At 35.1% G+C, this 22,723-nt stretch overlaps 6 protein-coding genes across 15 annotated transcripts in view; 4 read left to right on the top strand and 2 right to left on the bottom strand.

Annotated features, from left to right (window-relative positions):
* Window positions 1-1,868: 1,868 nt before the first annotated feature.
* LOC18044443 (DNA-directed RNA polymerase subunit 10-like protein) lies at window positions 1,869-3,397 on the bottom strand. The gene is made up of 4 exons (XM_024185892.1): window positions 3,217-3,397; window positions 3,060-3,118; window positions 2,385-2,479; window positions 1,869-2,276 (listed from the first exon to the last, which is right to left on the bottom strand). Exons 1-4 carry the CDS (start codon window positions 3,250-3,252, stop codon window positions 2,251-2,253), a joined length of 216 nt encoding a protein of 71 aa, XP_024041660.1. The 5' UTR covers window positions 3,253-3,397; the 3' UTR covers window positions 1,869-2,250.
* A 4,313-nt stretch (window positions 3,398-7,710) lies between these two features.
* On the top strand, window positions 7,711-11,305 carry LOC18044444 (E3 ubiquitin-protein ligase BOI). Of its 4 annotated transcripts, none has more exons than XM_006438271.2 (5): window positions 7,711-8,115; window positions 8,238-8,293; window positions 9,524-9,690; window positions 9,911-10,272; window positions 10,589-11,305. In XM_006438271.2, exons 3-5 carry the CDS (start codon window positions 9,585-9,587, stop codon window positions 11,123-11,125), a joined length of 1,005 nt encoding a protein of 334 aa, XP_006438334.1. In that variant the 5' UTR covers window positions 7,711-8,115; window positions 8,238-8,293; window positions 9,524-9,584; the 3' UTR covers window positions 11,126-11,305. The 4 variants fall into 4 exon arrangements, with proteins under 4 accessions (XP_006438334.1, XP_024041432.1, XP_024041433.1 ...); XM_024185664.1 differs by lacking the exon at window positions 9,524-9,690 and adding an exon at window positions 9,461-9,523 and having other exon boundaries at window positions 7,712-8,115; window positions 10,589-11,301; XM_024185665.1 differs by lacking the exon at window positions 9,524-9,690 and adding an exon at window positions 9,466-9,523 and having other exon boundaries at window positions 7,712-8,115; window positions 10,589-11,301.
* Window positions 11,306-11,584: 279 nt separating this feature from the next.
* LOC18044445 (RNA-binding protein 48) lies at window positions 11,585-14,186 on the bottom strand. Of its 4 annotated transcripts, none has more exons than XM_006438272.2 (8): window positions 13,896-14,186; window positions 13,730-13,813; window positions 13,552-13,632; window positions 13,304-13,443; window positions 13,065-13,179; window positions 12,901-12,970; window positions 12,064-12,126; window positions 11,585-11,973 (listed from the first exon to the last, which is right to left on the bottom strand). In XM_006438272.2, the coding sequence occupies exons 1-8, from the start codon at window positions 13,955-13,957 to the stop codon at window positions 11,896-11,898; spliced, it is 693 nt and encodes a 230-aa protein (XP_006438335.1). In that variant the 5' UTR covers window positions 13,958-14,186; the 3' UTR covers window positions 11,585-11,895. The 4 variants fall into 4 exon arrangements, with proteins under 4 accessions (XP_006438335.1, XP_024041434.1, XP_024041435.1 ...); XM_024185666.1 differs by having other exon boundaries at window positions 13,726-13,813; XM_024185667.1 differs by having other exon boundaries at window positions 13,726-13,781; window positions 13,896-13,969.
* A 195-nt stretch (window positions 14,187-14,381) lies between these two features.
* LOC18044446 (pyrrolidone-carboxylate peptidase) lies at window positions 14,382-17,749 on the top strand. Of its 4 annotated transcripts, none has more exons than XM_024185669.1 (5): window positions 14,391-14,552; window positions 15,605-15,952; window positions 16,721-16,825; window positions 17,145-17,240; window positions 17,406-17,498. In XM_024185669.1, exons 2-4 carry the CDS (start codon window positions 15,695-15,697, stop codon window positions 17,199-17,201), a joined length of 420 nt encoding a protein of 139 aa, XP_024041437.1. In that variant the 5' UTR covers window positions 14,391-14,552; window positions 15,605-15,694; the 3' UTR covers window positions 17,202-17,240; window positions 17,406-17,498. The 4 variants fall into 4 exon arrangements, with proteins under 4 accessions (XP_024041438.1, XP_024041437.1, XP_006438336.1 ...); XM_006438273.2 differs by having other exon boundaries at window positions 14,400-14,552; window positions 17,145-17,192; window positions 17,406-17,749; XM_006438275.2 differs by having other exon boundaries at window positions 14,400-14,552; window positions 15,608-15,952; window positions 17,145-17,192; window positions 17,406-17,749.
* A 107-nt stretch (window positions 17,750-17,856) lies between these two features.
* LOC112098932 (pentatricopeptide repeat-containing protein At4g33990) lies at window positions 17,857-20,386 on the top strand. The gene has a single exon (XM_024185662.1). It carries the CDS (start codon window positions 18,140-18,142, stop codon window positions 20,138-20,140), a length of 2,001 nt encoding a protein of 666 aa, XP_024041430.1. The 5' UTR covers window positions 17,857-18,139; the 3' UTR covers window positions 20,141-20,386.
* Window positions 20,387-20,504: 118 nt separating this feature from the next.
* Window positions 20,505-22,723, top strand: part of LOC18044447 (probable polygalacturonase At1g80170) — a 3,574-nt gene continuing 1,355 nt past the window's right edge. Inside the window, exons 1-6 of the mRNA XM_024186318.1 lie at window positions 20,505-21,067; window positions 21,356-21,484; window positions 21,641-21,811; window positions 21,914-21,934; window positions 22,060-22,267; window positions 22,530-22,620. Of these exons, the coding sequence (XP_024042086.1) occupies window positions 20,828-21,067; window positions 21,356-21,484; window positions 21,641-21,811; window positions 21,914-21,934; window positions 22,060-22,267; window positions 22,530-22,620 (860 nt within the window). The 5' untranslated portion in view covers window positions 20,505-20,827. The remainder of the gene's footprint in view (window positions 21,068-21,355; window positions 21,485-21,640; window positions 21,812-21,913; window positions 21,935-22,059; window positions 22,268-22,529; window positions 22,621-22,723) is intronic.

Consider the following 22,723-nt stretch of genomic DNA (forward strand, 5'->3'; position numbering starts at 1 on the left):
GTTATTACTGGCGTAACTTTGAAAACAATACAAAAAGTAGTAATAAGTTATGGGGTCCGCATGTGTTTCATGAGAAAACTTTATAAACTTCTTGATGGTACAAAAACAACAATTTGATTTGGTGGTTAAAGCACTTCTGAGCATTTGATGAATAATGAATTATAGATCTTTCGTGTACAAAACACAAGCCACCCGTCTTGGTTTTAATTTGAAAATTTGGAGAGACGAAAATTTTTCTATTGATGGAATGAGGTTTTTTTTTTTTTCTTTTTGTATTAAATCATCTGCTATTTGAAGATATTAATGGAATGAGATGATCATATTGGCCTCATCACCACAATTGCCGAAGAACAACATCCAATCATTATATCGTGTCTGGTTTTCCAACGAAGGTACAATAAACGTGTAAATCATGTTAAATACGAAAGAGTTTGAAAGATTTCACAATTTAGGAACAATCATTTATCAACCAACTCTTTTGGTTGGTTATAACATTAATTGCCTAAGAATTTATTTCAGGTTCCAAGGCTAAGAAAACTAATACCGATAAATATAGTCTCTTAGCCTAAGAAGTAATAAAATCTTAGGCAATTTGATTTTACTTTAATATTTCCCTTGGTTGTAAAATCATATTTCACTTATTTGGTTGATTATAAAAAAAATTTTAACGTTAGGTGAGATCATTTGAATCCATCATAATATTTAATAAATTACATAAACTTAATAAACCTACCACCAAATTTTAAATTTTACTTTTTACTCTCTATATCTTTCGGATCCCCCTAAGTTACATGCATGTAACTTAGCATTAGCCATATCTTTATTAGATATCTGTTGTCAAATTTTAAAATTTTACTTTTCACTCTGTACACCCTTGTTAAATATTTTCGGTATTCAGTTTTCTTTAATCGATTTGTATTGTCAAGGCTTCATGATTGTTAATGTTTTTTAACTAAATCCTAGGCTTGTTGCAATGCTAATTTTCCTCTTTTTTTCCAGAACTGAAACTCTCAAACCAATCATGAAACACTGATGTAAAATATAATAAAACTCAAATTTTTATGTCAATATGCAAGGGATTTTTTTTTCTTGGAACAGAATAGAAGTTTAATTTATGTCAAATTAGGTAAGCCTTTGATTTTATTTATAAAAGACAATTTAAGTTAATTTAGTTGATGTCATCAAAGGGAGCAATGGTAGATCTTTAATATATGTTAAGAATTGCAGAAAAACCTTTAAAGAGAAAAACACGACAAGACTCTTTCTATTCGTTCGTCCGTATCAGAAATCCGCTACACAAAGATTTAGCTTAATTGACTCATCCCCATTAAGCACCAGTGCTTCTATAGTTCCGTTTCTTCTCAACTTCTCAGTCAGCTCTACAATTGTGTTCTCATTGCTCGCAAATTCTAAGATAAATCGCATACAAACTTTTTGACCTTTGACCCTTATTTTTCTACTTTCCATAGAGCATACATAGTAGTAATAGTTATTCGTGTTGCTGGGAGAAGATTTCTAATTGAAAGAATATGAAAAGCAACATCTTACACAGCACACAAGTGAATTATCAAAAGCTTCGCTCTTATGGCTGCCTATTCATTCGTAACCCAGAAAATGGCTAAAAACAACACGATCCACAATCAAGTGAATTATCAAAATTCAAGACGAACAATCTCAAGGTATCAACCACTCTGGTCATGTCTAAAATACAAGATATTTGCCAAACCACCTTGTGCTAGTAATGCAATTTGCTCAAGCAATTACTTACTTGTCACCAGCCCCAGACCCAGATCCACTTAACAAAATAGTCACCTCTTCATTCTGTACCTGCTTAAGCAAAACCTTTTAGCCCTATGTACGCTTTAGTCAAAAACAACTACAAATCCCTCATACTATCGGATTGGCCTCACGAATGAGTAAATAAGTTACCATGACGAATACCAACTCAGTTAACGATACGACCATATCTACCAAGGAAAACAAATTCAAACAACTAAAACAATCTCAAGCACTTGAAACGCAGCTGCCAATTTAGGTTCATTACATATAACAAACTATGACACACACACACCCCCCCAAAATTATCCATGACTTGGGTAAGAGTTAAGTCTTTAATGCATTTGATGCCTAATATTCCTCAATACTAAACATAACGGCAAGTGCTCACAGAGACATTACAATATGGAAGTTGACATGCAGATGCAACAGGCAACATGAACAAACCAACTTCAGGTCCATCCATGGGCTTCCTCAGCTGGTGTCAGACTTATCCAATGCTGCAACAAAGTCAAAAATCAGTGCAAGTAAACAACTGAGGAATATCCACAACCATGAAAGACACATTAACAGAAAGAAAGAGGGAGAAAAAGCCCAAGAGAGATTACTGTTGTAGTTAAGAAGCTTTTCAATGAGGTCAACGTGAGTCATAAGCATTCGCCTACAGCAATAGCGGACCAACCCCAAGGCATCAAGTGCGTCTCTGCATACCGAACAGTCATGAGCAAAACTCTATGCCAAAAAAAAAAAATGCTTATATAGTTGAATCTAATCTTTTATACCAGTAAAAGTTTGGTAGCCTCCCATAAATCAAATACAAGGACTAACATTCATTCACATTCAAACAAACACATGGTTGCTAGAAATCACATGGTAAAATCCAACAGCTCTACAGAGTACAGATTACAGGATCAAATTTCAAATAAATCACACATATATAAACAATGTGCTTACAGATCCATGGCTGTCCAAATTTACACATCAGTGAACCAGCCAACAAAATAGTAATGCATAAATATTAAAAAATAAAAATAAGACCAGTAATCTTAGCACATTCAAGCTTGCAATTCCTAATTCCCAAACACACAATTCACAACCTGCATTAAATCAAAGTGGCCTAGAGCGAAAAAAAAAGAAAAAAAGAAAAGAGGAAAATATCCCAAAAACCTCTCAAAAGAAGAGCAAGAAGGCCAGATTGCAAGAAACGCGAAAGATTAACAATGGTCTACAGACTACAACTTTTCAAATAAATTAAGGAATATAAAAAAAAAACAGAGAATTACCCTTCAGGATAATCAGCCTGTAGAAGATCAAGATAGGTGTCCCATTTGTTTCCGATGACCTAATATCACAATAATCAAAACAAAATTAAAAAAAAAAAAACCTAGAACCATCCATGGAGACAAAAAATAGATTCTCTGTCATAAAAAGAGAAATTACCTTGCCGCAAGTGAAGCAACGAACTGGGATTATCATCTTCCTTGAGTCTTACGCTCGAGTCGCCTCTTTCTCCCTTCTCTCCTGCGAATCGTTTGTCACCCTAGAGCAAGACTGGTGGAGGCACGGGGTTCAAATTCTGTCCAGCTTTATACGAAGACCTCGCCGCCCTTAGAAAACTGACCATAATCTGTGAACTTATAGTTGTGTTTGTGACCAATATTATACTTGTACTGACTAAAATACCCATGGGTCGATTTGATGCCGGCCCGTAAGTTCAAGCAAAAGCCCAACTCTTCAATCCGGTTAAAAAGACGTGAATTTTTCGATCCGGTTGCTTAAACCCGCGCGGACCCGGCATCCGGGTGTGAAAATATGCCGCAAGAATTCAAAGCACTGGCCTACTTTAGAATATGGATTGAGGAGGGCGGTCCGGCAATGATGCTTTAGTCTGTTAAACGTGTTCCAATTCAAACAAAATTTTGATCATAATCCTACACGCGTATTGACATTGACTGCCACCTTTTTATTCCCCCCCCCCCCCCCCTATTATTCAATTTTTTTTTTCAACATAAAATAAGAATGATTTTGGTCGGTTTTAGCATATATACGACGAGAAATTTTATATTATTATGATGCAATAGGAGCCAGGAGGCTTCTTCTATTGAAAATTATTTAAATTTTGGTCATCATTCAATTGATTTTAACACCAATTCATTTGCTTTTTTGACGGTGGTGGTCTGAATACGACTCAATCTAGCCTCAAATTATTGGACTATTTTATTAAAAAAGAAATGTAATTGTTAAATTTTCAATTAAACAAAGTTATTGCTTTAAAACGTGTATCACATTTATGAAAAATGTACATTGTCATAAAAGATTTCTCACCTTACAATATTGATTGCTGCGAGCATTATTATATCAGTTTGTATAACCAATCAAAACCATAAAAGATAATACAAAAGGAGTTAATTGGATACATATCTATAGCGAGGGAGTCTAATATTGTGTGTGTTATGTCTAATGATAGGGGTATTGTTGGCTAATGTGTCTTTAATGCACTTTTTCCCTCCATATCTAATTAATTTTTATGATATCATGAATAAAAAATTAAGACATTAATATTGTAAATAAATATAAATTATATTAATAAAATATTAGACTTATATATTCAACATAAATTTTGTAATTGTTTGTTAAAAATTTAAAATCTGAAATTTTATAAATTTCGGACCTTTTTTAAAATTTGTTTGTTTATTTTTTGTAATTTATCTATGATTTTAAGATATTTACATCGGAATAAAAAATAAATTTTGTGACTATTATCTCGATGCCATATATATATTTAAAATATATTTATTTCCTAAACTAAAAAATTAGTCCTTTTTGTTTTGATTTGCAATGATATAAATGTCAAATAACTATGTTTAAAATTTTTTTATTTATAAAACAAACAAAATGCCACTTATATTTAGACATTAAAAGAAAAAAAATGAACATGTCATTCAAATATTTGTATTCAAATCCATTCAAATTTTAAAACTAATAAATCAACATTAAGTGCAAAATAAAACATAAATTATAAAAATGGAGTAGAAGACTTATAAATAGAAAGTAAAATAAGTGAATTAATATAAAATTAGTAAATTGATGATTTGATATATTATTGATAAAAAAAGAAAAGCTTATAAATATAATATAAAACTAGTAAATCAATAGAAGTGCAAAATAAAATACAAAATTTGAAAATGAAATATAAGACATAAATAAAACATAAAACAAGTAAAATAATATAAGAGTGGCAAATTGGTTTCTTACTATTAAGCAAAATAAAAACTTATAAAAATCAACATCAAGTGTAAAATAAAATATAAATTTTATAGATTGCACCTAAAATTTGTTAATGAAAGGTAAAATAAGTAAATTGATGCAAGAGTTATTGAAAAAAATAAAAGAATGCAAATTGAAAATAAAAACTCATTATAATATTGATTACCATATATATTTATTGATTTTGTATTTAAATTGAATAATAATAGTTTTGGATTTATATAATATGCATAATGTTTTATTAATGATAGAATATATTTTCAAATTTGAATTTTAAAAACCTATTCTTTTAATGATGATTATATATTCTTCTACACTTCCTCAACAACAACCTAAAATAGTCTTTGAGTACAAGTAAGGAGCAAAATTTAAAACTACACAAAATATGCAAAAGACACAAAATTAGATCTAATTTAATTGATATATCATATATGTGTTTAGTAATATAAGAATAGAGTGATGATACAGTCACAAACTCTTGTACAAACTTATCTTGTATAAATTGATTTGACATTAATTCATTTGTTGAATGAAAATACAAAATAATAAAAATAGATCATGTGGGTCAAGAAATATTTAATTCAACCAATTTTATCATGCTACATTAATTTATACAGAATAAATTTATACAAAAGTTTGTAACTATATTATTACTCATTTAGTTTTAGTTACTTAAGGTAAATGAATAAACTATTTTTCACTATAATTTTATAGAAACGCTGCTAATTGTTTTAATAATTAAAATTTTATATAAATTTATTTGTTTTATCTTTTATTTACTAATTTTATGTATAATTTATAAAATTTATATTTATTATACTTGTGATATCGTAATTTTAACCGCGTTATAGAATTTGCATTGTGGGTGCTTCTTTTTCTGTCAAAAACGTTCAACATTATGAGGGAATCTTCAAAGCTACAATAGGAAACCATACAATATTGGCTTGGCGATGAAAAAAATAAAAATTGTAAATACGGATAGAAATAATTTTATCAAAATATTGGGACGTGGGGTCCTTGAAAATAAAAATACAATTAATTATCAAATTGCAATCTTCCACGATCGCAACCATTCATTCCGCTTTCATTGAACTTCGATATGTTTTTGAAGCTTGCTTCTGACTCCACACCATTCAATTACAAGAAAAAAAAGAAAAAAAAAAAAAGACTAGTAACAAAACTTGAAAATTCCGCAATTGATATGACACGACACGATGATTGATTCAGCCAGCGTGCAATGTACATACATTGATCATATATCATAGAATCTGGCACGTCACTGCAGTCTTCACTCCCACCGTGTGATTTCCAGAGAATCCGACGCGATCTTGATAATCATGAACCATACAACAAGGAACACAAGGTTGGTTTTAATAAAATTTGTTTATATTTATTAATTATAAATGCAAGCAGCAGCAGCAGCATCATTTGAGTTGAGTTTTTGGTTTTGGATGGTGGTTAGCTGATTCCGTGAAGCAAGGGACCATCAATGCCTCGTCGTTTTGCTCACCCGCCAAAATTTACCCGCCAACTACAAGACTGAGGGCGCGGGGCCCAGTGGGACCCACGAATGGGGAAGAGGAAGCAGTCAGCCAACCGCGCACTCTCTCTTTTCCCGCTTTTATATTAAATTCTTGTTGAATGGGCCTCGTACCGACCACCACGGCATCTCTGCTCATTCGTATTATTGCATATGATTCTTGGTTTAGTCATTCTAATTTTGTTTTTTTTTTTTTGGGTCATCATTTGTTGCTGGTTTATTTCAACCGTTTTAAGTTTAGGAAGCGTCCACGGCGTGATTGAAAAAATATATATATATATATATCAAAACTCACAAGAGATTAAAAAAAAAAAAAAAAAGCAACCGATCAGTTGAATTGAATTCATAATTCTTTTTTAGTGTAAAGATCAATTGAGAAATTTTCTCAAAATTGATTGGGTTGATTCGGTTTGATCTTTATATCCTCTCGCTTAATGTTTGTTTGACTTAGTAATTCGGGTTTCACAGATTAAATGCATTAGTATTCTTTTTTTTTTGGGGGGGCATACATAACCTTTTGGTGGACTTTTTTGACCTGCTTAGTAGGTTAGCGAAACTCATTTTATGGTGTCATTCAAAGTTCATTTGTCCGGTCTAACGGCCCAACATTCCGCTTACTTTAGTGAGCTTAAAAACTAGGAAATTGGGAATGCTTACAAGAGTAAAGCCGGTTGAGACGGCAGACGGGGACTGTTTGTCATTAGAAGAATTTATGCTGAACGGGACTATATATTATGATAAAAGTTTTTTTATTGCTTCACATGATTGTTAATAATTTAGTCTTTTTTTTTAATTAGGTGATAATTTAGTTTTTTTTTTTTTCCAAAAAAAAAAGTTGCTAAAATTTGCCGTTAAATAATAAATAAGACAGGGAAGATAAAGGAGGTAAATTAAGCGTAATAAATTTTCGAGAGTAAAAAACAAAAAGAAAATCGAGAATGTTGGTAACGGATGGTGAAGGAGTGCAGGTTACATGAAACAACAGTTATTTAAGCAGAAATCGAGAAACCAAAACAAAAACCGCTCGTTTTTTCGACTCCAATTGTGGGCTCCACTCCCACACTGTTAAACTTAAACCAGACGTTTTACACGTTACAAAATCCAACCCGCTGCACCGCAAGCAATTTCACTTTCACATTTAACACAATAACACTCACTTGGTGCTGTTCGGTTGTTCTTAAACTGGAATTTATCAACAAACAAATAAATTAATTCATTAATAGATAATACAACCATTAACCAAAAGCAAACAAAAACAAAAAGAAACCACACCAGTTTGCGTAACCCCAACTTAAGTGTCTGTCCGCAGTATCACCACCACCACCGATTCATTCATTCATTTCCTTTCAATAATTTACCCCCGCTCCCACAGCACCTTCTCTCTGTCTCCTCTTTTTTTTTTTTTTTTTTTTTTCCCTCTCCTCTCACTCATTTAAAGATTCATTTACGTTACGATTCATCCTCTTCCGCTTCATTTTCGTATGACTTTTAGATCCTAGATGATCGCTTGCTCTTTCTGATTGCATTTTCAGGTGTTTGTTCTCAACCGGGTTTTCTCTTTTGTTTTGTTTGTGGATTTTTGTTCTGTTTAGATTATCAAAAAAGATTTTTTTTTCTGGGTTTCATCTTGTTTTTGTTTTTGATGATACTGCAGGATCTTGGGCAGTGGTTGTTTTCTTGAAGTGATCAAATAGTCTGCGTCTTGCACAGGTAGAAGGCTGTTCTTTTATGTTCTTATTTGATGCTTGTCTTCATGATGCGGGTTAATCTCTGCTCTTGATCTATTAGCTTTTAGTGATTCTTTTTGCTTTCTACTATCTCGGTTTTTTCTTTATAATTGGTCAAATATGAATTTTTTTTTTTTTTTTGGATTCTTGATAATCTCTTATCATCTTGATGTGATGACGACCATAATTGTTTGTATAAAAAAATTAGAAAAATAAATTCTTGGTTGCAATCCATGTATCCCTGTTCATTTCCCCTGCACCAACATCTTAAGTTGGGTATCTGGGTTTTCAGATGCTTATGTTTCTTAATCTCCAGGTTGAATGTTACTTTTGATTATAATCACCTTTCTCTTTTCAAGTTTCCAAAACATTTATTATTATTTGTATTTTTTCTGCCTTGCATGGTTTGCATTTACTATTTATACTAAATATCTATCTGTTTGGCAGTCCCGTATGTGGGTTTTAATGATCTAAATAGATTTATGTCACTTTCTCCTTTTGTTTCAGTTTACCTAAATGCTCTAAAAGTTGTAACGTACTGATGATAATTTTTGATGTTCTGCTACCATCTTTGGAGTGGTCTTTAAAGGCCGAAAATTCTTAACTAAATACGGGCTTGTGTGCATTCATGTGCTTCCCAGAATTGATTGATTTATCATGTGATGTTTTGTATGAATATATTGTGAATAACATGGAAGTTAAATTGTGTTTAATTCATTGAGAATCGATGGGAGTTTATGCTGCAATTAGAATGTAGTCCATCCTCATTTTGTTGACACGTGCTAATAACTAAATGCTTTGATTCATAAGCTTATGCCATATTTTGTCGGTTACATCGTGCGCATACTGCAAGAATATTCTAAACTGGTATTCAAATTGCCTGCCCTCACCTTATTATGAATCTTGTATCCTATGTTTTCTGCTTCTGAAATACTGAAACTTATTAATAATCCTTCTAAGATTTTTGTAGAAAGTTGTTTGCGTTTTAATGAGAAGTGAGTTATTGTTTTCCAGTTATATGAACTAAGTTTCCTATGGGAGCAGAGTTCCATAAATATGTGTTTTCATAAACTTCTAATGTCATAGCTAGATGTCTTTCATGTTAACCAAAAAACTAAAACTTGTCATCTTTTACCTTGAATTTCGCTAGCACAGGCATTCCCCAGAAGTTTCCCTGATCCTGCTGTAACTTACACCTTCAATTTTTATGCAGGTGAATATAGCGACTTTTCTAACTGCTGTATATTTAGCGTAATTAGCCCTATCATTGTAAAATGTTGGGAGGCAATAATGGCAATCCTGTTGTTCCGGTTTTCCTGGATGAGAATAGTTTTCAGTATCAGACTAATGCATCAAATCAGCTGCAGTTGTTTGGAAACTGTAAGCCCATTTCTCATTCAATTAACATATTCATTTTTACCATTTGTTTGCTTCATTATTTTCCTTTATATTTTTCTATTGAGTACTTTGCCCCATTCCTTTTCTTCCTTTGAAAGCTGTTTTACTTGCAAAAAGAAAATGAATTGCGAAAATTAAATCTCTCGGAGAGTTGGACGTTTAGTTGTTTTGGACTGATTGTAATGTCCAATCCTTGTTTCAGTACCGGCTGGGTGTAGCATTGATCCTGTCAATTATTTTGGGAATGAGCATATCCATCCTATGCTTCGGCCCAACAAACGTGGCAGGGAAACAGAAGATTTCTCAAGGCAGCAAAAGCTGCAGATCTCTTTGAATTCAAACATCTGTCAAGATGAAGCCGATCGCTCAGCAAGCATTCTGAATCCCAATCCTGTATCTACAGGGTTAAGGCTATCCTATGATGATGATGAACGCAACTCATCTGTAACTTCTGCAAGTGGAAGTATGACTGCAGCACCACCAATCATCTTGTCCCTTGCTGATAATGTTAGGACTGAGCTTGATCGGCAGAAAGAAGAATTTGATCAATATATCAAAGTTCAGGTACCTATGGTCTCTAAGCTTAGCTACAGTTGCTTTTCCAGGACATGCCATTGCTTTACGTCTATATCAAATTTGTTCTCTGTACATTTTTTCTTGGTATGTATCAAATGATCTGATGCTTGATTATGCATCATCTGAAACCTAGGATTCCAGGATTCCTGAGATGACTAGGACTGGTAGAATCTTCTCCATTTCCATACACCATAGGATGTTGAACTCAGTGATCATCTAATTGCATATTTGTTTATTGTAATGACATATTGGTATCGTTAGAGTGTTCAAATTCATCTTCATCTTTATTACTCTTTTTGAACAGGAAGAATACTTGGCAAAGGGGGTTCAGGACATGAAGCAGAGACACATGGCTTCATTCCTTTCAGCTATTGAAAAAGGTCTCGCCAAAAAACTGCAGGAGAAGGACATGGAGATAGAAAACATGAACCGGAAGAACAGGGAACTGATTGAGAGAATAAAGCAAATGGCTGCTGAAGCTCAGAATTGGCACTACAGGGCTAAGTACAATGAGTCTGTTGTTAATTTACTTAAGAGCAACCTGCAGCAGGCAATTTCACAGGGTGCTGACCAAGGGAAGGAAGGATTTGGAGACAGTGAAGTTGACGATGCTGCCTCATACATCAACACTAACAACTATCTGACCGTTCCAAGTGGGCCTGGAAAATCCATCTCCCGGAATCATCAGATGATCTGCAGAGCATGCAAGGCAAAGGAGGCCTCTGTCTTGTTGATGCCCTGTAGGCATCTGTGTTTATGTAAAGATTGTGATGTGTTAGTTGCCGTTTGTCCAGTATGCCAGTTTGTGAAAAATGCTAGTGTCCTGGTGCACCTGTCCTAAACTGTGAAGCAAATTATCCAAAAATGAAAAGTTACCTACGCCCTTCCTGTGTGATAGTTGGGGTTTTCTTTGTTGAAATCTTGAATTTTATGTTCAGTAATCAACCATTGCCAAAAAGATGGAATTGCACAATTTTCTTTGGTGTATGCCATCACACTTTAGCTTTGATTTTGCATATTGTCAGAAGGTAAGATTTTGGGCTTTGCTTAAATGTTTGCTTAGGCACCATTCCGTCCTACTCTTTCCATCTGACGGATATAAGAAGTGCTCATTTTCGTTGTGCAATTTAGTTGCTTTTGTGTGTGTAAACTCACACTCAAGTCTTAACACTTCCTGCAGTGGCGACTAGTTTACTCTATGTCTTGTTAGCCATTAACCAAACCGCCATTCAAATTCAGAAAAACAAGCAAACTTTATATTGATCAAACTTTGTTGATGCATTCAGGGTCCTTTTCCAAATACGAATAAAAGAATAAGATTTATATTGATCAAGGTTACATGCTACACATTGTTGGACATTGTTTCAACAAAGGACAATAAGCATGAAATTTTCACATGGATTCAACACTAAAAAGAAAAAGGAAAAAAATTAAAAGAATAAAAATCTGTGGTCACCAAAAATTAAGATCTGATGGCCACAGTTTACAGGCGCCAGGCGAAGTGATGTGCCATTGACCAGAAGGAGGAGCAACATAATGATTGTTACAAAAGGTGAAACTGAAAAACCCAATTGGTGCATCCAGCTGAGTTTCTCCATTCCCCAAAATTTATTAGATTCTTCTTCTATTGTCAATTCTTGGTTTCTTTGATGCTGGTCTAGCTTGTAGATGCTCAGTACTAGATTCAATCTAAAAGAAGAAGAGAGAAGATAGAGAATAAATTTTATAGAACAGTAGCTAATTTCTAGGAAGGAAAATGAAGCCACAAAGGCTTATCACCTTATTGAGCTTCTCCCTGACCAATCGAACTGTCTGATTCATTGATTGAGATGCAAAATAATCCTGGGATGGAATTACAGTAGAATACAAAATTGTTAGTCCAGGGCAATCAGCCATCTATCAACTTCCAGTCTTCCACCACTTTGCACGATAAAGTTCAGATATTTAACAAGAACATGTCAAGTAATATTAAAACTATACTGTGCCTAATAAATACCCACAAATGATCCAAGTGACTATGTTTCTAGAAGACATGAACATTGAGCAAAACATTTAACTTAAAGGTGAGAAACCCTAAATGGAGGAATAATTTTTTATTGTCTAACAAATGCCTGAAAATATCAATCTAAAATTAGGTGGAATTTAGCAGGGATTAAGCATTAGAGAGTACAATTAACCCGCCCTGATTGAAGATCAGTATGCTGCTTCTCTTATGCTTTCATTGGATAGACATTTCAATTGTAGTTCTTCACAATATTCTTAAGGGAACAATGGTGACTAAGACACAATACTGAGATCCCAAAATAAAAAAAAAATGACATTGCATATAAGGTACTCAAGAATAGCAACCATGCACCTGATGGTGAGCTTAACAATTTGACCCAAGTCAACCCACTTAGGTTTAGCAACAGTAAAGTGGAACTGAATTGTGCACTGAATTTTTAAGTTCAGGCTTATGCTGGCAATTACCAAAATCACAACCCCAAGTTCCTAAGTGCGACCATGAGTAATTGCTACGTCAACTTATGAAAGATACAGAAGCTATTGGTTGTATTGCACACTGATTCTGCTTTCAAAAAGGTATGGCAAGGAAAGGAAAAAAGATTAGTAACATGCCTTGTCAGAGGAAACCCTTGTGATGGGAGACTCGTTAACATGAGAAATGCGTTGTGATTCACTGAAGGCCCTACAGAGAGGAAAGACAATCAGATGTACTATCTCAACAATAAATTTATATGGCTTTATTAAAATGAAAAAAAATAAAAATAAATTTGAACAACCTTTGCCAAGAAGTGATCTGCTCAGATACCAGGTTAGGTTGCAAGGGAGCTGTGACCAATGAAGGTTCGCCTAAATCAACTGAACTATGAATGTTAGGCACTTTTGATCTTCCAGCTGACATAAATAAATTATAAAACGTGAGCTACAAATCAGCACAAGCAATTAATTTTAACACAAATATTCCCATCACATGCCTCACACATAATAGCAAGTAAAAAGAAAAAAGAAAAGTGCTCACAATTCAATCTGGCTAGAACTTCCTTTCTTCTAGTTTCCAACTTATCTTTGGTATCAGCAAGACTCTCAAACTGAGAAGCATATGAAACCTTCAGTCTATTGCCAAGGAAAACAAACTCGTCCAACTTTCGTTTCGCAAATCTACCCAGTTTCTCAAGGCAAACATGAATATTCAAAATCAGAAACACGGATTAATGAACCTACAACATAAATTATAAAAGATCAGAATCAAATTAATAATAAATTCACCTGGCATTGCTGAACAGGCGAAATTTGATAAAATAAACATCAGTAAATGGATCACAGTCTTCTGCATCCATTGGTTTACACCTAAAATAATAATAATAATTAGTTAACCTAACCTAAAAAGTTGTCGCAATTGTACACAAAAATAAAGAGACAAAAGATAGGTTACAAGCTTACTTACTCTTCGATGTCTCCATAAGTAGCGAACAATTTCAACAAATCATCGCCGCAACCTAAAGACGGAACGTTCCTAACAATCAAGTACCTGAAGTAATAAAAACTAAGAGTGAATTCAAACAAAGAAATCATCGAAACTGATCTTGGTTCTTTGAGAGCAAGATGAAGACCTAGATTCGTCGCAGACGGTGTATACGCGAACTCCAGGGGGCTCGTCTTTGTATCGAGGCATGCTCTGCTTCCAAACCCTAGCAATGAAATGTAGCCGTTGTTCTCCGTTACAAATTATAATAAAACAGTATTCACTGCGGCCAGTAGGAATGCTAACTTGTAAGATTTTGGCGCCTTTTTTTTTTTTTTTTCTCCCCCTTTTCACACTGTAAAACTGGTTGCTCAAACCATCACCATGATAGATCACAAACTTTTATTTTTTATCTTTTCACGAAATAGTAATATATATATATATAATTTCTAATTTTAAAGTTAATATCGCGTAAAACAAATGGGGGGTTTGATTAAAAAAACCCAATACATAATTTGGTATTTGACTTTCAGCAAAATTAAAGCACAGCAAATAATTTAATGCCACGTTTCGGAGTCAGCAGAGTACTGGTCAATCAGATAATGAGGAATCTCACCGCTGCCAGATTGGCGGCGGGCGTTATCTAATTGAGAAGCCGAATAAGACAAAACCGTGGTGGTTTTCGTGCTAAATAAATGCGGGAAGGCGTTTCGTTAACGCTTCCTTGTAATATCCAATAAGAGAGACGGAAAGGAAACTTTCCCTCTTGCACTTGCTGCCGCACCATAGCCGGCGGAATTCCCAGGTACTTATCCAATCCAATCCTAATTGCTTTCAATTCCAAGTAAAGACTAAACAATTAAAATAGTCAGAATCTATTTAAAAGATGCAAAATTCTTTCTTTTTCTTTTTCTTTTTGATTTTGATGAAGATTCAGCTTTTTTTTTTTCTGCTAAAAGAATCAAACTTATTGAATAACTTGGTTTTATGGTTCATGTAATGATTGATTGAGGAATATTAAAATTGAAACAAATGGAGTTTCTATTTCATGCTTACGTTTTCCTTTAAATTCTTGATGATAGCCTCTGTTTGACTTCTAGATAGAATAAAAGGTGCCCTTAGGAAGGGTAGTGAGGGAGAAAAAAGATCTTTTGACTTCAAAATGTGGTGATTACTGGTGAGGCAGGGAATTTTGCTTCTTCTTCTTCCCTTTTTTTTAAAAGAAAGTAAACCTTTCATTGAATTAGCAAGAGAACAGATACAACACATCAGCTGGAAATTCATCCAACCATACGACAGATTCTATTTTTCTTAAGGCTAGTTCAGCTAAAGAATAGCTATGGTGTTACATAATCTAGTAGTGTGTTGAGCTTTGACCTTTAGAAAAGATTTTTATGGTGTTGCTAATTTGAAGAAGGTACTCTATCTAACTGGGTAAATAATGCCACCATCTCTTTGAGGGATCATTGTCAAATTCACTCCCCTCTGTTTGAATAGAATCTCTGTTAGCTGCTCTTTCTTCCTCTTGCATGTCAATTGTCATGGAATTCTTCCCTTATTATTATTTTTATTTTTTTTTGGTTTTTTTTGTGTGTGTGCGCACGCCTGCACTTGGGGTGAGGGTTTACAGGGTCACTGCATTGTGCAAAAAAAACAAAAAATTTTATGAGACTGTTTCTTTTAATCATCCTTCTAAGCTAGGGACTAGTTTTTAGTTTTGTTCTTTATCTGAGGGTTAGTTCTCAAAGTTTTGTATTCAGCAGTCTTGACAAACTTGTACCTGGAGAATGGCTGCTTCTGTGTGTTGTACAGGAAACATAGTAATAGTTCTTTCTTGCTTTATTTTGTTGTTTTCAGAAGGTTGGGGTTCAGTGCATTGCATAGGGAAGATCTACCAGCAGTGTCACCTTGAAAATTGGGAACTGCATCCTTCTGCAAAGTAAGGAGATGGGATCTGAAGGGCCAAAGGCTGTAACCATACATATAAATGGATTTAAGAAGTTTCAAGGGATTGCTGAAAACCCTACAGAGACTGTAGTTAACAATCTAAAGGCTTATGTTGAAAGAAGAGGGCTGCCAGCTGGTGTTACTTTAGGCAGTTGCACTGTTCTGGAGGCAGCTGGAGATGGTGCACTTCCCACACTTTTGAAGACCTTGGAATCGAGCATATCTCAAACAAATACAAACAATGAACAAGTCATCTGGGTTAGCTTTGTTCTGCAACTTCATTTAGTTTTAAAAATTGCTAATATTTTGGAATTTATATGTAATATAGGAGAGGAAATTCTCACACTTTTTTTTCTTTTGAATGGTTAATTAGTTTACTAAGAGCAGCCATGTTTAGGCCTGTGAATTGGGACACCAACTCTACAACACGGCTGTTGAAGCCTAATTCAAAAGGAAATAAGAATCCATGAGACTTCTCAGGATGCCTCACTATCGCTCAGTTTTGAGGCTGACCAGAAAATTTCGTGCAAATTGAACATAGAAAAGCCCGGCGAACTTTTAAAAATTATATTAGTAGATGCTTTGTGCATAGTCTAAATATAAGGGTAGTCGTATCTCTTAAATTTCTAGTTGTTTTTAGTCAATCATTGCTTCACTTCTTTTTTTTACCCCCTCCTTCTTTGCATTTGCTTTGTTATTACTGCTTGCTCCTTTTCATTCTCTATTTTTCACTATAGTCGACCTTCAACTGTTGCTGTTGTCTGTCTACTTTATGTTTTTGGTATATTGGCTGCTTGTATCCTCTGGGACTTGGCTTTAAAGCATTTCACTCTTATTGGGAGGCGCTGGGCCCCACAGGCTAGCTCCCCAATGTGAGGTGCGCAACAACGTGCTCTAGATCAATTGCATTGAATTCATATATGTAATAAAATTGCCGATCACAAAAATGTCAGTCCACGAATTCACCTTTTCAGTTTTGGATTAAATAGTGTGTCTAAGAAGACTTAAATTTTGTTGCTTTTTCAGATTCATTTGGGGGTAAATAGTGGGTCATCAAAGTTTGCCTTAGAGCGGCAAGCAGTGAATGAAGCCACGTTCCTTTGTCCAGACCAACTGGGATGGCAACCTCAGGTAAATTTGCTTTGTCTTCCATCAAAATAGCAATTCTCTTAAACTCTTTTGGCCAAGATCCTTAACCTTTTTTCCTTCCTGGATTACATTGTTTGCAAAGGAGCCATTTCAATTACTCCATTCCCTCTGTGGAAAATGGAGGCTATAACTTATACAGTAGCCTTCTGAATCCAGAATATATGTATGTTTTTATACCCTTCATATATTCCTAATGTGAAGTAAATCCCTTAACATGAAAAAATGTAAAACACTTCTGGAACTTGAATATAAAATTGCCTTTCATAGTTTTTTACACTGAATTTTCTTTTGCTTTTTCCAGCAAATTCCAGTAGTCCTTGAGGATGGAGGAATTTCCCGATCAAGACAGGTAATCTGAGAGCACCCTTCCTCCACTCTCCTCCTCTCCAATTTCCATGTATGAGATTAGGAGTTTTCTTTTTTAATTTTTTTTTTGGGATTTATAGCATCAATAACCTTATCACTTACCATTAGACATAAGTATGTGACATTTTGAATTCTCTGTTCTTTCTCTGGCAACTCTCCTCGTTTGTTTAACATTTTCATCTTCTGTTTCTTGAAGACATCTCTATCCACTGAAGCAATCCTGAAGTTCTTGAAGAAGAAGGGCTTTGATGTAGTTATATCTGACGATGCAGGCCGTTTCGTTTGCAATTATGTCTATTACCACTCACTTCGGTTTGCAGAGCAGAAGGGTCACAAGTCTCTGTTTGTCCATGTTCCTCTCTTCTCAACAATTGATGAAGACACTCAAATGCAATTCGTAGCCACACTCTTTGAGGCCGTTGCATCAACATGTTGAATAAATGATTATTTGAATTTCCATCTGTTTTCTCTTGTGTTGTTGGTGTGTAATGAAACAACTGTATCAATATGATTATGAAATAATAATTTGCTTTACGTCCACCTGCCTAGGACTGACTTCTTGTTAGAGAGATGAGCACTCACGGAGTAGTTATCTTTGCCATGGGACTAAACGTCTTGTTTATATGGAGATAGTTAAATGGGGGGAGGATGTTGATTGTTTTCAGTTTGTTCATTTATTTTTCATGACCTTGTTCTGTTTTTCGTTTTGTAGAATATTATGAGGTGCTGGTGTGATTTTGTTTGTTTTGGCCGACCAGCTCGGAGTTGCCTTGAAGAAAAAGAATGGAAAAAAAAATAATATATACAGAGTGTACTCTGTAATGAGCTATTTAATAGTGTTAATATGATTATGAGCTGATTTGAAAACATTTTCACAAGCTCCCAAGACGGACATATAGAGTATTCCTTCATTTGTGCTTTAAGAGCTTAATGTTAAGCACTAAATTATTGCCTCGTGTCCGTACCATAACAACCTTGGCACCAACGTGCACGTCAATAGTTCCGCTAAGCTCCTCTCTGCTACTAGATTCATACTGTCAACCCAATCCTCAGCTGAATATATACTCCAGTAACCGTACAATCGATGATTTCGTAAAGTCTGGGCATTTAAACTCTGCTAAAAAACTGTTCGATGAAATGCCAGCTCGTGACGTGGTAACATACAACTTGCTAATATCGGGTTACGGGAAATTCGGACACCCAAAACAGGCTCTTTATCTTTACGATGAAATGGTTTCCCATGGGATCAAAGAAAGTGCGTCGACGTTTTCTTCTGTTTTAAGTGTTTGTAGCAATGCTGGGTTTTATACAGAAGGAATTCAGATTCATTGTAGGGTTCTTTCACTAGGGTTTGGACTGAATTTGTATATAGGAAGCCCACTCGTTGATTTGTATATGCGAATGGGACCCAGTGTTCGAGCTTTGGACTTGTTTGACGAATTGCCTGAGAGAAACTTGGCAACATGGAATTTGATGTTACGAGCGTTTTGCGAACTGAGCCGACCAGATGAAGTGTTGCGAATGTATAATAAAATGAAAGCTGAAGGCGTGGAGCCCAATGGGCTTAGCTTTTGTTATATGGTTCGTGGGTGCAGTATTGGGATGTTACTTGATGAAGGGAAGCAGTTGCATTCTCACGTGATTAAGCTTGGATGGGTGGATGTGAATATATTTGTGGCGAATGCTTTAGTGGATTTTTATTCTGCTTGTGGGAGTTTAATTGATGCGAAGAAATCATTTGATTTCATTCCGGTGGATGATGTTATTTCGTGGAATTCGATTGTTTCAATTTATGCTGATTATGATTTAATATTTGATGCTCTTGAATTGTTTTTTAGGATGCAGCTTTGCAGAAAGAGGCCATCGATACGTTCATTTGTGGAGTTCTTGAATTTTGCTAGTAGGACCGGCAATGTATATTTCGGGAAACAGATTCACGGTTATGTTACAAAACTGGGTTTTGATCATGGGAGTGTCCATGTTCAATCTGCTTTGACTGATATGTATGGGAAGTGCAATGTCATTGAGAGTTCTGTTGCTGTATTTGAGTCTGTTCCTGGGAGATCATTGGAGTGTTGTAACTCACTAATGACATCTTTGTTGCATTCTGGAAACATTGAGGATGCAGTGGAGATGTTTGGTTTCATGGTTGATGAAGGAATTGGACTTGATGAGGTTACCTTGTCCACAACACTGAAAGCATTATCAGTGTCTGCTTCAGCAAATGTAGGTAGTTGCAGACTGCTGCACTGTTGTGCAATAAAGTCAGGTTTTGAATCTAATATTGCTGTGTCATGTTCTTTAATGGACGCATATTCAAGATGTGGTCATATTGAACTCTCTCACCAAGTTTTCAAGAAAATTCCTTCTCCAAATGTTGTCTGTTTCACATCCATTATGAATGGTTATTCTCGAAATGGAATGGGAAGAGAAGCTCTTGATATGCTGGAAGTAATGATCCAGAGGGGTCTGATACCTGATAAAGTGACGTTTCTGTGTGTGCTTGCTGGGTGCAATCACTCGGGAATGGTCAAAGAAGGACAACTGGTATTTAATTCTATGAAATCTGTTTACGGCATTGATGCGGACAGGCAGCATTATTCATGCATGATTGATATGTTAGGCCGTGCCGGTATTCTGGACAAGGCTGAAGAGTTACTGCAACAGACACCAGGAGGGGGTGATTGTGTGATGTGGAGCTCATTGCTGCGAAGTTGCAGGGTTCATGGCAATGAAATCATTGGAAGAAGAGTAGCAAATATTTTGATGGAGCTTGAGCCAGTGGATTTTGCAGTTTATTCGCAAGTGTCAAACTTTTACTCTGAAATAGGGGAATTTGAAGTGTCAATGCAAATTAGGGAGACTGCTTTGGCAAGGAAGCTGACAAGGGACATTGGTCATAGTTTAATTGAAGTAAACAGTTGCCACTAGCAATGGATTTTTATTCCGTTTACCTATTCAAGGATATTGACTGCAAATGCTGAAGCCACCTATATGATTTTTCTGCTGGGTCTTTGATAGGCTGACTGGCTGAGCCCCATCTGTGAAGGTTACCAACTCTACAATATACAATTGAGAGATTTCTTTTTCTTTAAGCCTTAGCATTAGCATTCATGGAAAGTGGAAGCAGCTAGTGGGATCTGTTTTTCTTCTGCATCATTTGGTCTAACTAATCCTTTGACCTTTTTATTTTTCTTATTTTTTTCTTATGGAAGTTTAATGCATTGCTAAATAGTTGGACTCGGTATGTGTAAATAACTAATTTATAAAAACACAGATTGTCCAGAAAGATTTTCCTTTGCATACACACTCATTATCCATTTATATGAGGGCTATAGAGAGCACAAGCCAAGACAGAATCCATGAACACATTGACTGGTTAACATTTTGTACACTGGTTTAAGAGTAAAGCAAAGAACTTCAAAAAGAATTTCCCTTGTGCTTCAAGTGTGGGCATGTAGAAAATGTAGCACCTTCATCTACTTTTAAGCCAAGCCATATAGGCCACAAATCCCTTAATTTCCAAAACTAATACGCACTTATAAATTAAAACCCAATCTCTTCACTGGATTTATACAAATCTAACCAATCTTGTGGAACAGCCAGAACAGACAAAATATGGATAAATTCTTGATTATTTCATTCTTCGGTGTGCTGATGGTGGCTCATGCAGTTGCAGGAAAAATGGTACATGACAATATTGCCTTACTTGGGGAGCTTGAAAACCTGGACGTAGAAGAAGAGAATGAGGTGGAACTTTTTGAAGAGCCATCATGGACAAGTGAACGAGGTGGCAAGGTTCTAGTAAATGTGGATAGCTTTGGAGCCGCTGGAGATGGAGTTTCTGATGATACCCAGGTACATTCATGTTATTAAATAATTTTTGTTTTAGGAAAAAAACAGTTGTTTTGAACAATACCAATGACATGATGTAATATATACTAATGTGAACATCAAAGTTTGGTTTATATAAATCATGGTTGTGTCACATAACCAGCAGGTCTCATGATGATTTTAACCGTGACGCTATCAAATTATGACTTTTGTTCTTTTCCTAATTATTTTTCATGATTAGATTTTGGTAATTTGTTTCTTCCTACTTTTCGTAACTTGTTCCTTCTTCTTGTGTTCTGTTGTTATCATCAGGCTTTCCTGAATGCATGGAACACAGCCTGCTCTACTCCAAAATCAGTTTTCTTGGTTCCTGCAGGACGCCATTATTTAGTTAGTGCAACAAGATTCAAGGGGCCATGTGCTGACAAGTTAGTCATTCAGGTAATCTTCAATAGATACCAATATGGAACCATAAACGGCATTTAGATAATTTTAGTAATAGTTTTGTCGCTCTCATGATTTATTCCTCTACAAATATTCACGTTGATAATACTCTATATCATCAATGTCAGAATTACTAATGTTATCACCATTCAGATTGATGGAACAATAGTTGCACCAGCTGAACCTGATAATTGGGATCCGAAGTTGGCACGAATCTGGCTTGATTTTTCTAAGCTGAATGGGGTCCTCTTCCAGGGGTCAGGAGTCATTGATGGCTCCGGCAGTAAATGGTGGGCATCGTCTTGCAAAAAGAACAAGTCAAATGTAATTATTCTAAATTCACATATTTCTTCCATTCCATGTAATTCAATTTGAGAAGTATACTATTGACACGTATCTTTTTTTTCTCTTCTTGCTTGCTTACAGCCTTGCAGAGGAGCACCGACAGTGAGCACCTTCCCTCCCTTAATTATATTAGTCATATCCCAAAAAAAAATTCATAAAATGCATTTTTGGATTAAAACTACCTAATTATTCTCATTATTGAGATTTAAGATAGAGTTTCTTTACAGGCATTAACTATAGATTCAAGCTCGGCTGTAAAGGTCAAAGGCCTTACCATTCAGAACAGCCAACAGATGAATTTTGTCATTTCCAGATCTGAATCTGTGAGAGTATATCAAGTACTAGTCTCAGCTCCAGAAGACAGTCCAAACACAGATGGAATTCACATTACTGAGTCCACCAACGTTGTTCTCCAAGACTGCAAAATTGGAACAGGTTCAAATGCCTCATCCTTTTTATGGATTTCATTATTTTGTTAAACTTATTGCAGTTTCTATAGTTCAAACCAAGAATGGGACGATAAAAGCCAAATGATTGGGAAAATCCAAACAATTGCTGAAGCTGTGCCTACCATGGAAACCTGCATACTTTCTGAGATTTTCTGCATATGAAATGTGCAATGTAGCATGTACATTGATATTGTAGGGCAGCATATTGACAGGTTGTGTTTGATGGTGATTCTGCATTTGGTATTTAGGGGATGATTGCATCTCAATTGTCAATGGTAGCTCTGCTATCAAGATGAAGAGAATATTTTGTGGACCCGGACATGGAATCAGGTATATTTAGTTAATTTTGTACACTATTGTTGATCTTATTCCATATTCCAATCCATAAGAATACACTGTGGAACTTGTAGATTACCCATTTGATTTTGTAAAATATAGAAAA

This window comes from Citrus clementina, unplaced genomic scaffold (genome assembly GCF_000493195.1).
Source record: "Citrus clementina cultivar Clemenules unplaced genomic scaffold, Citrus_clementina_v1.0 scaffold_4, whole genome shotgun sequence".
Lineage (NCBI taxonomy): Eukaryota > Viridiplantae > Streptophyta > Magnoliopsida > Sapindales > Rutaceae > Citrus > Citrus x clementina.

Bases quoted from the DNA above. Each gene is read 5' to 3' on its own strand.
- LOC18044443 (XM_024185892.1), bottom strand. From the start codon at position 3,252: ATGATAATCCCAGTTCGTTGCTTCACTTGCGGCAAG. The intron at 3,119-3,216 runs GTAATTTCTCTT...TTGTGATATTAG, and splicing joins GTTGCTTCACTTGCGGCAAG to GTCATCGGAAACAAATGGGA. The intron at 2,277-2,384 runs GTAATCTCTCTT...ACTTTGTTGCAG, and splicing joins AAAGCTTCTTAACTACAACA to CATTGGATAAGTCTGACACC.
- LOC18044444 (XM_006438271.2), top strand. From the start codon at position 9,585: ATGTTGGGAGGCAATAATGGCAATCCTGTTGTTCCGGTTTTCCTGGAT. The intron at 9,691-9,910 runs GTAAGCCCATTT...TCCTTGTTTCAG, and splicing joins GCTGCAGTTGTTTGGAAACT to TACCGGCTGGGTGTAGCATT. The intron at 10,273-10,588 runs GTACCTATGGTC...CTTTTTGAACAG, and splicing joins ATCAATATATCAAAGTTCAG to GAAGAATACTTGGCAAAGGG.
- LOC18044445 (XM_006438272.2), bottom strand. From the start codon at position 13,957: ATGCCTCGATACAAAGACGAGCCCCCTGGAGTTCGCGTATACACCGTC. The intron at 12,127-12,900 runs GCATGTTACTAA...ATTCCATCCCAG, and splicing joins CAAGGGTTTCCTCTGACAAG to GATTATTTTGCATCTCAATC. The intron at 11,974-12,063 runs GTGATAAGCCTT...TTCTTCTTTTAG, and splicing joins TCAGGGAGAAGCTCAATAAG to ATTGAATCTAGTACTGAGCA.
- LOC18044446 (XM_006438273.2), top strand. From the start codon at position 15,695: ATGGGATCTGAAGGGCCAAAGGCTGTAACCATACATATAAATGGATTT. The intron at 16,826-17,144 runs GTAAATTTGCTT...TGCTTTTTCCAG, and splicing joins AACTGGGATGGCAACCTCAG to CAAATTCCAGTAGTCCTTGA. The intron at 17,193-17,405 runs GTAATCTGAGAG...TGTTTCTTGAAG, and splicing joins GAATTTCCCGATCAAGACAG to ACATCTCTATCCACTGAAGC.
- LOC112098932 (XM_024185662.1), top strand. From the start codon at position 18,140: ATGTTAAGCACTAAATTATTGCCTCGTGTCCGTACCATAACAACCTTG.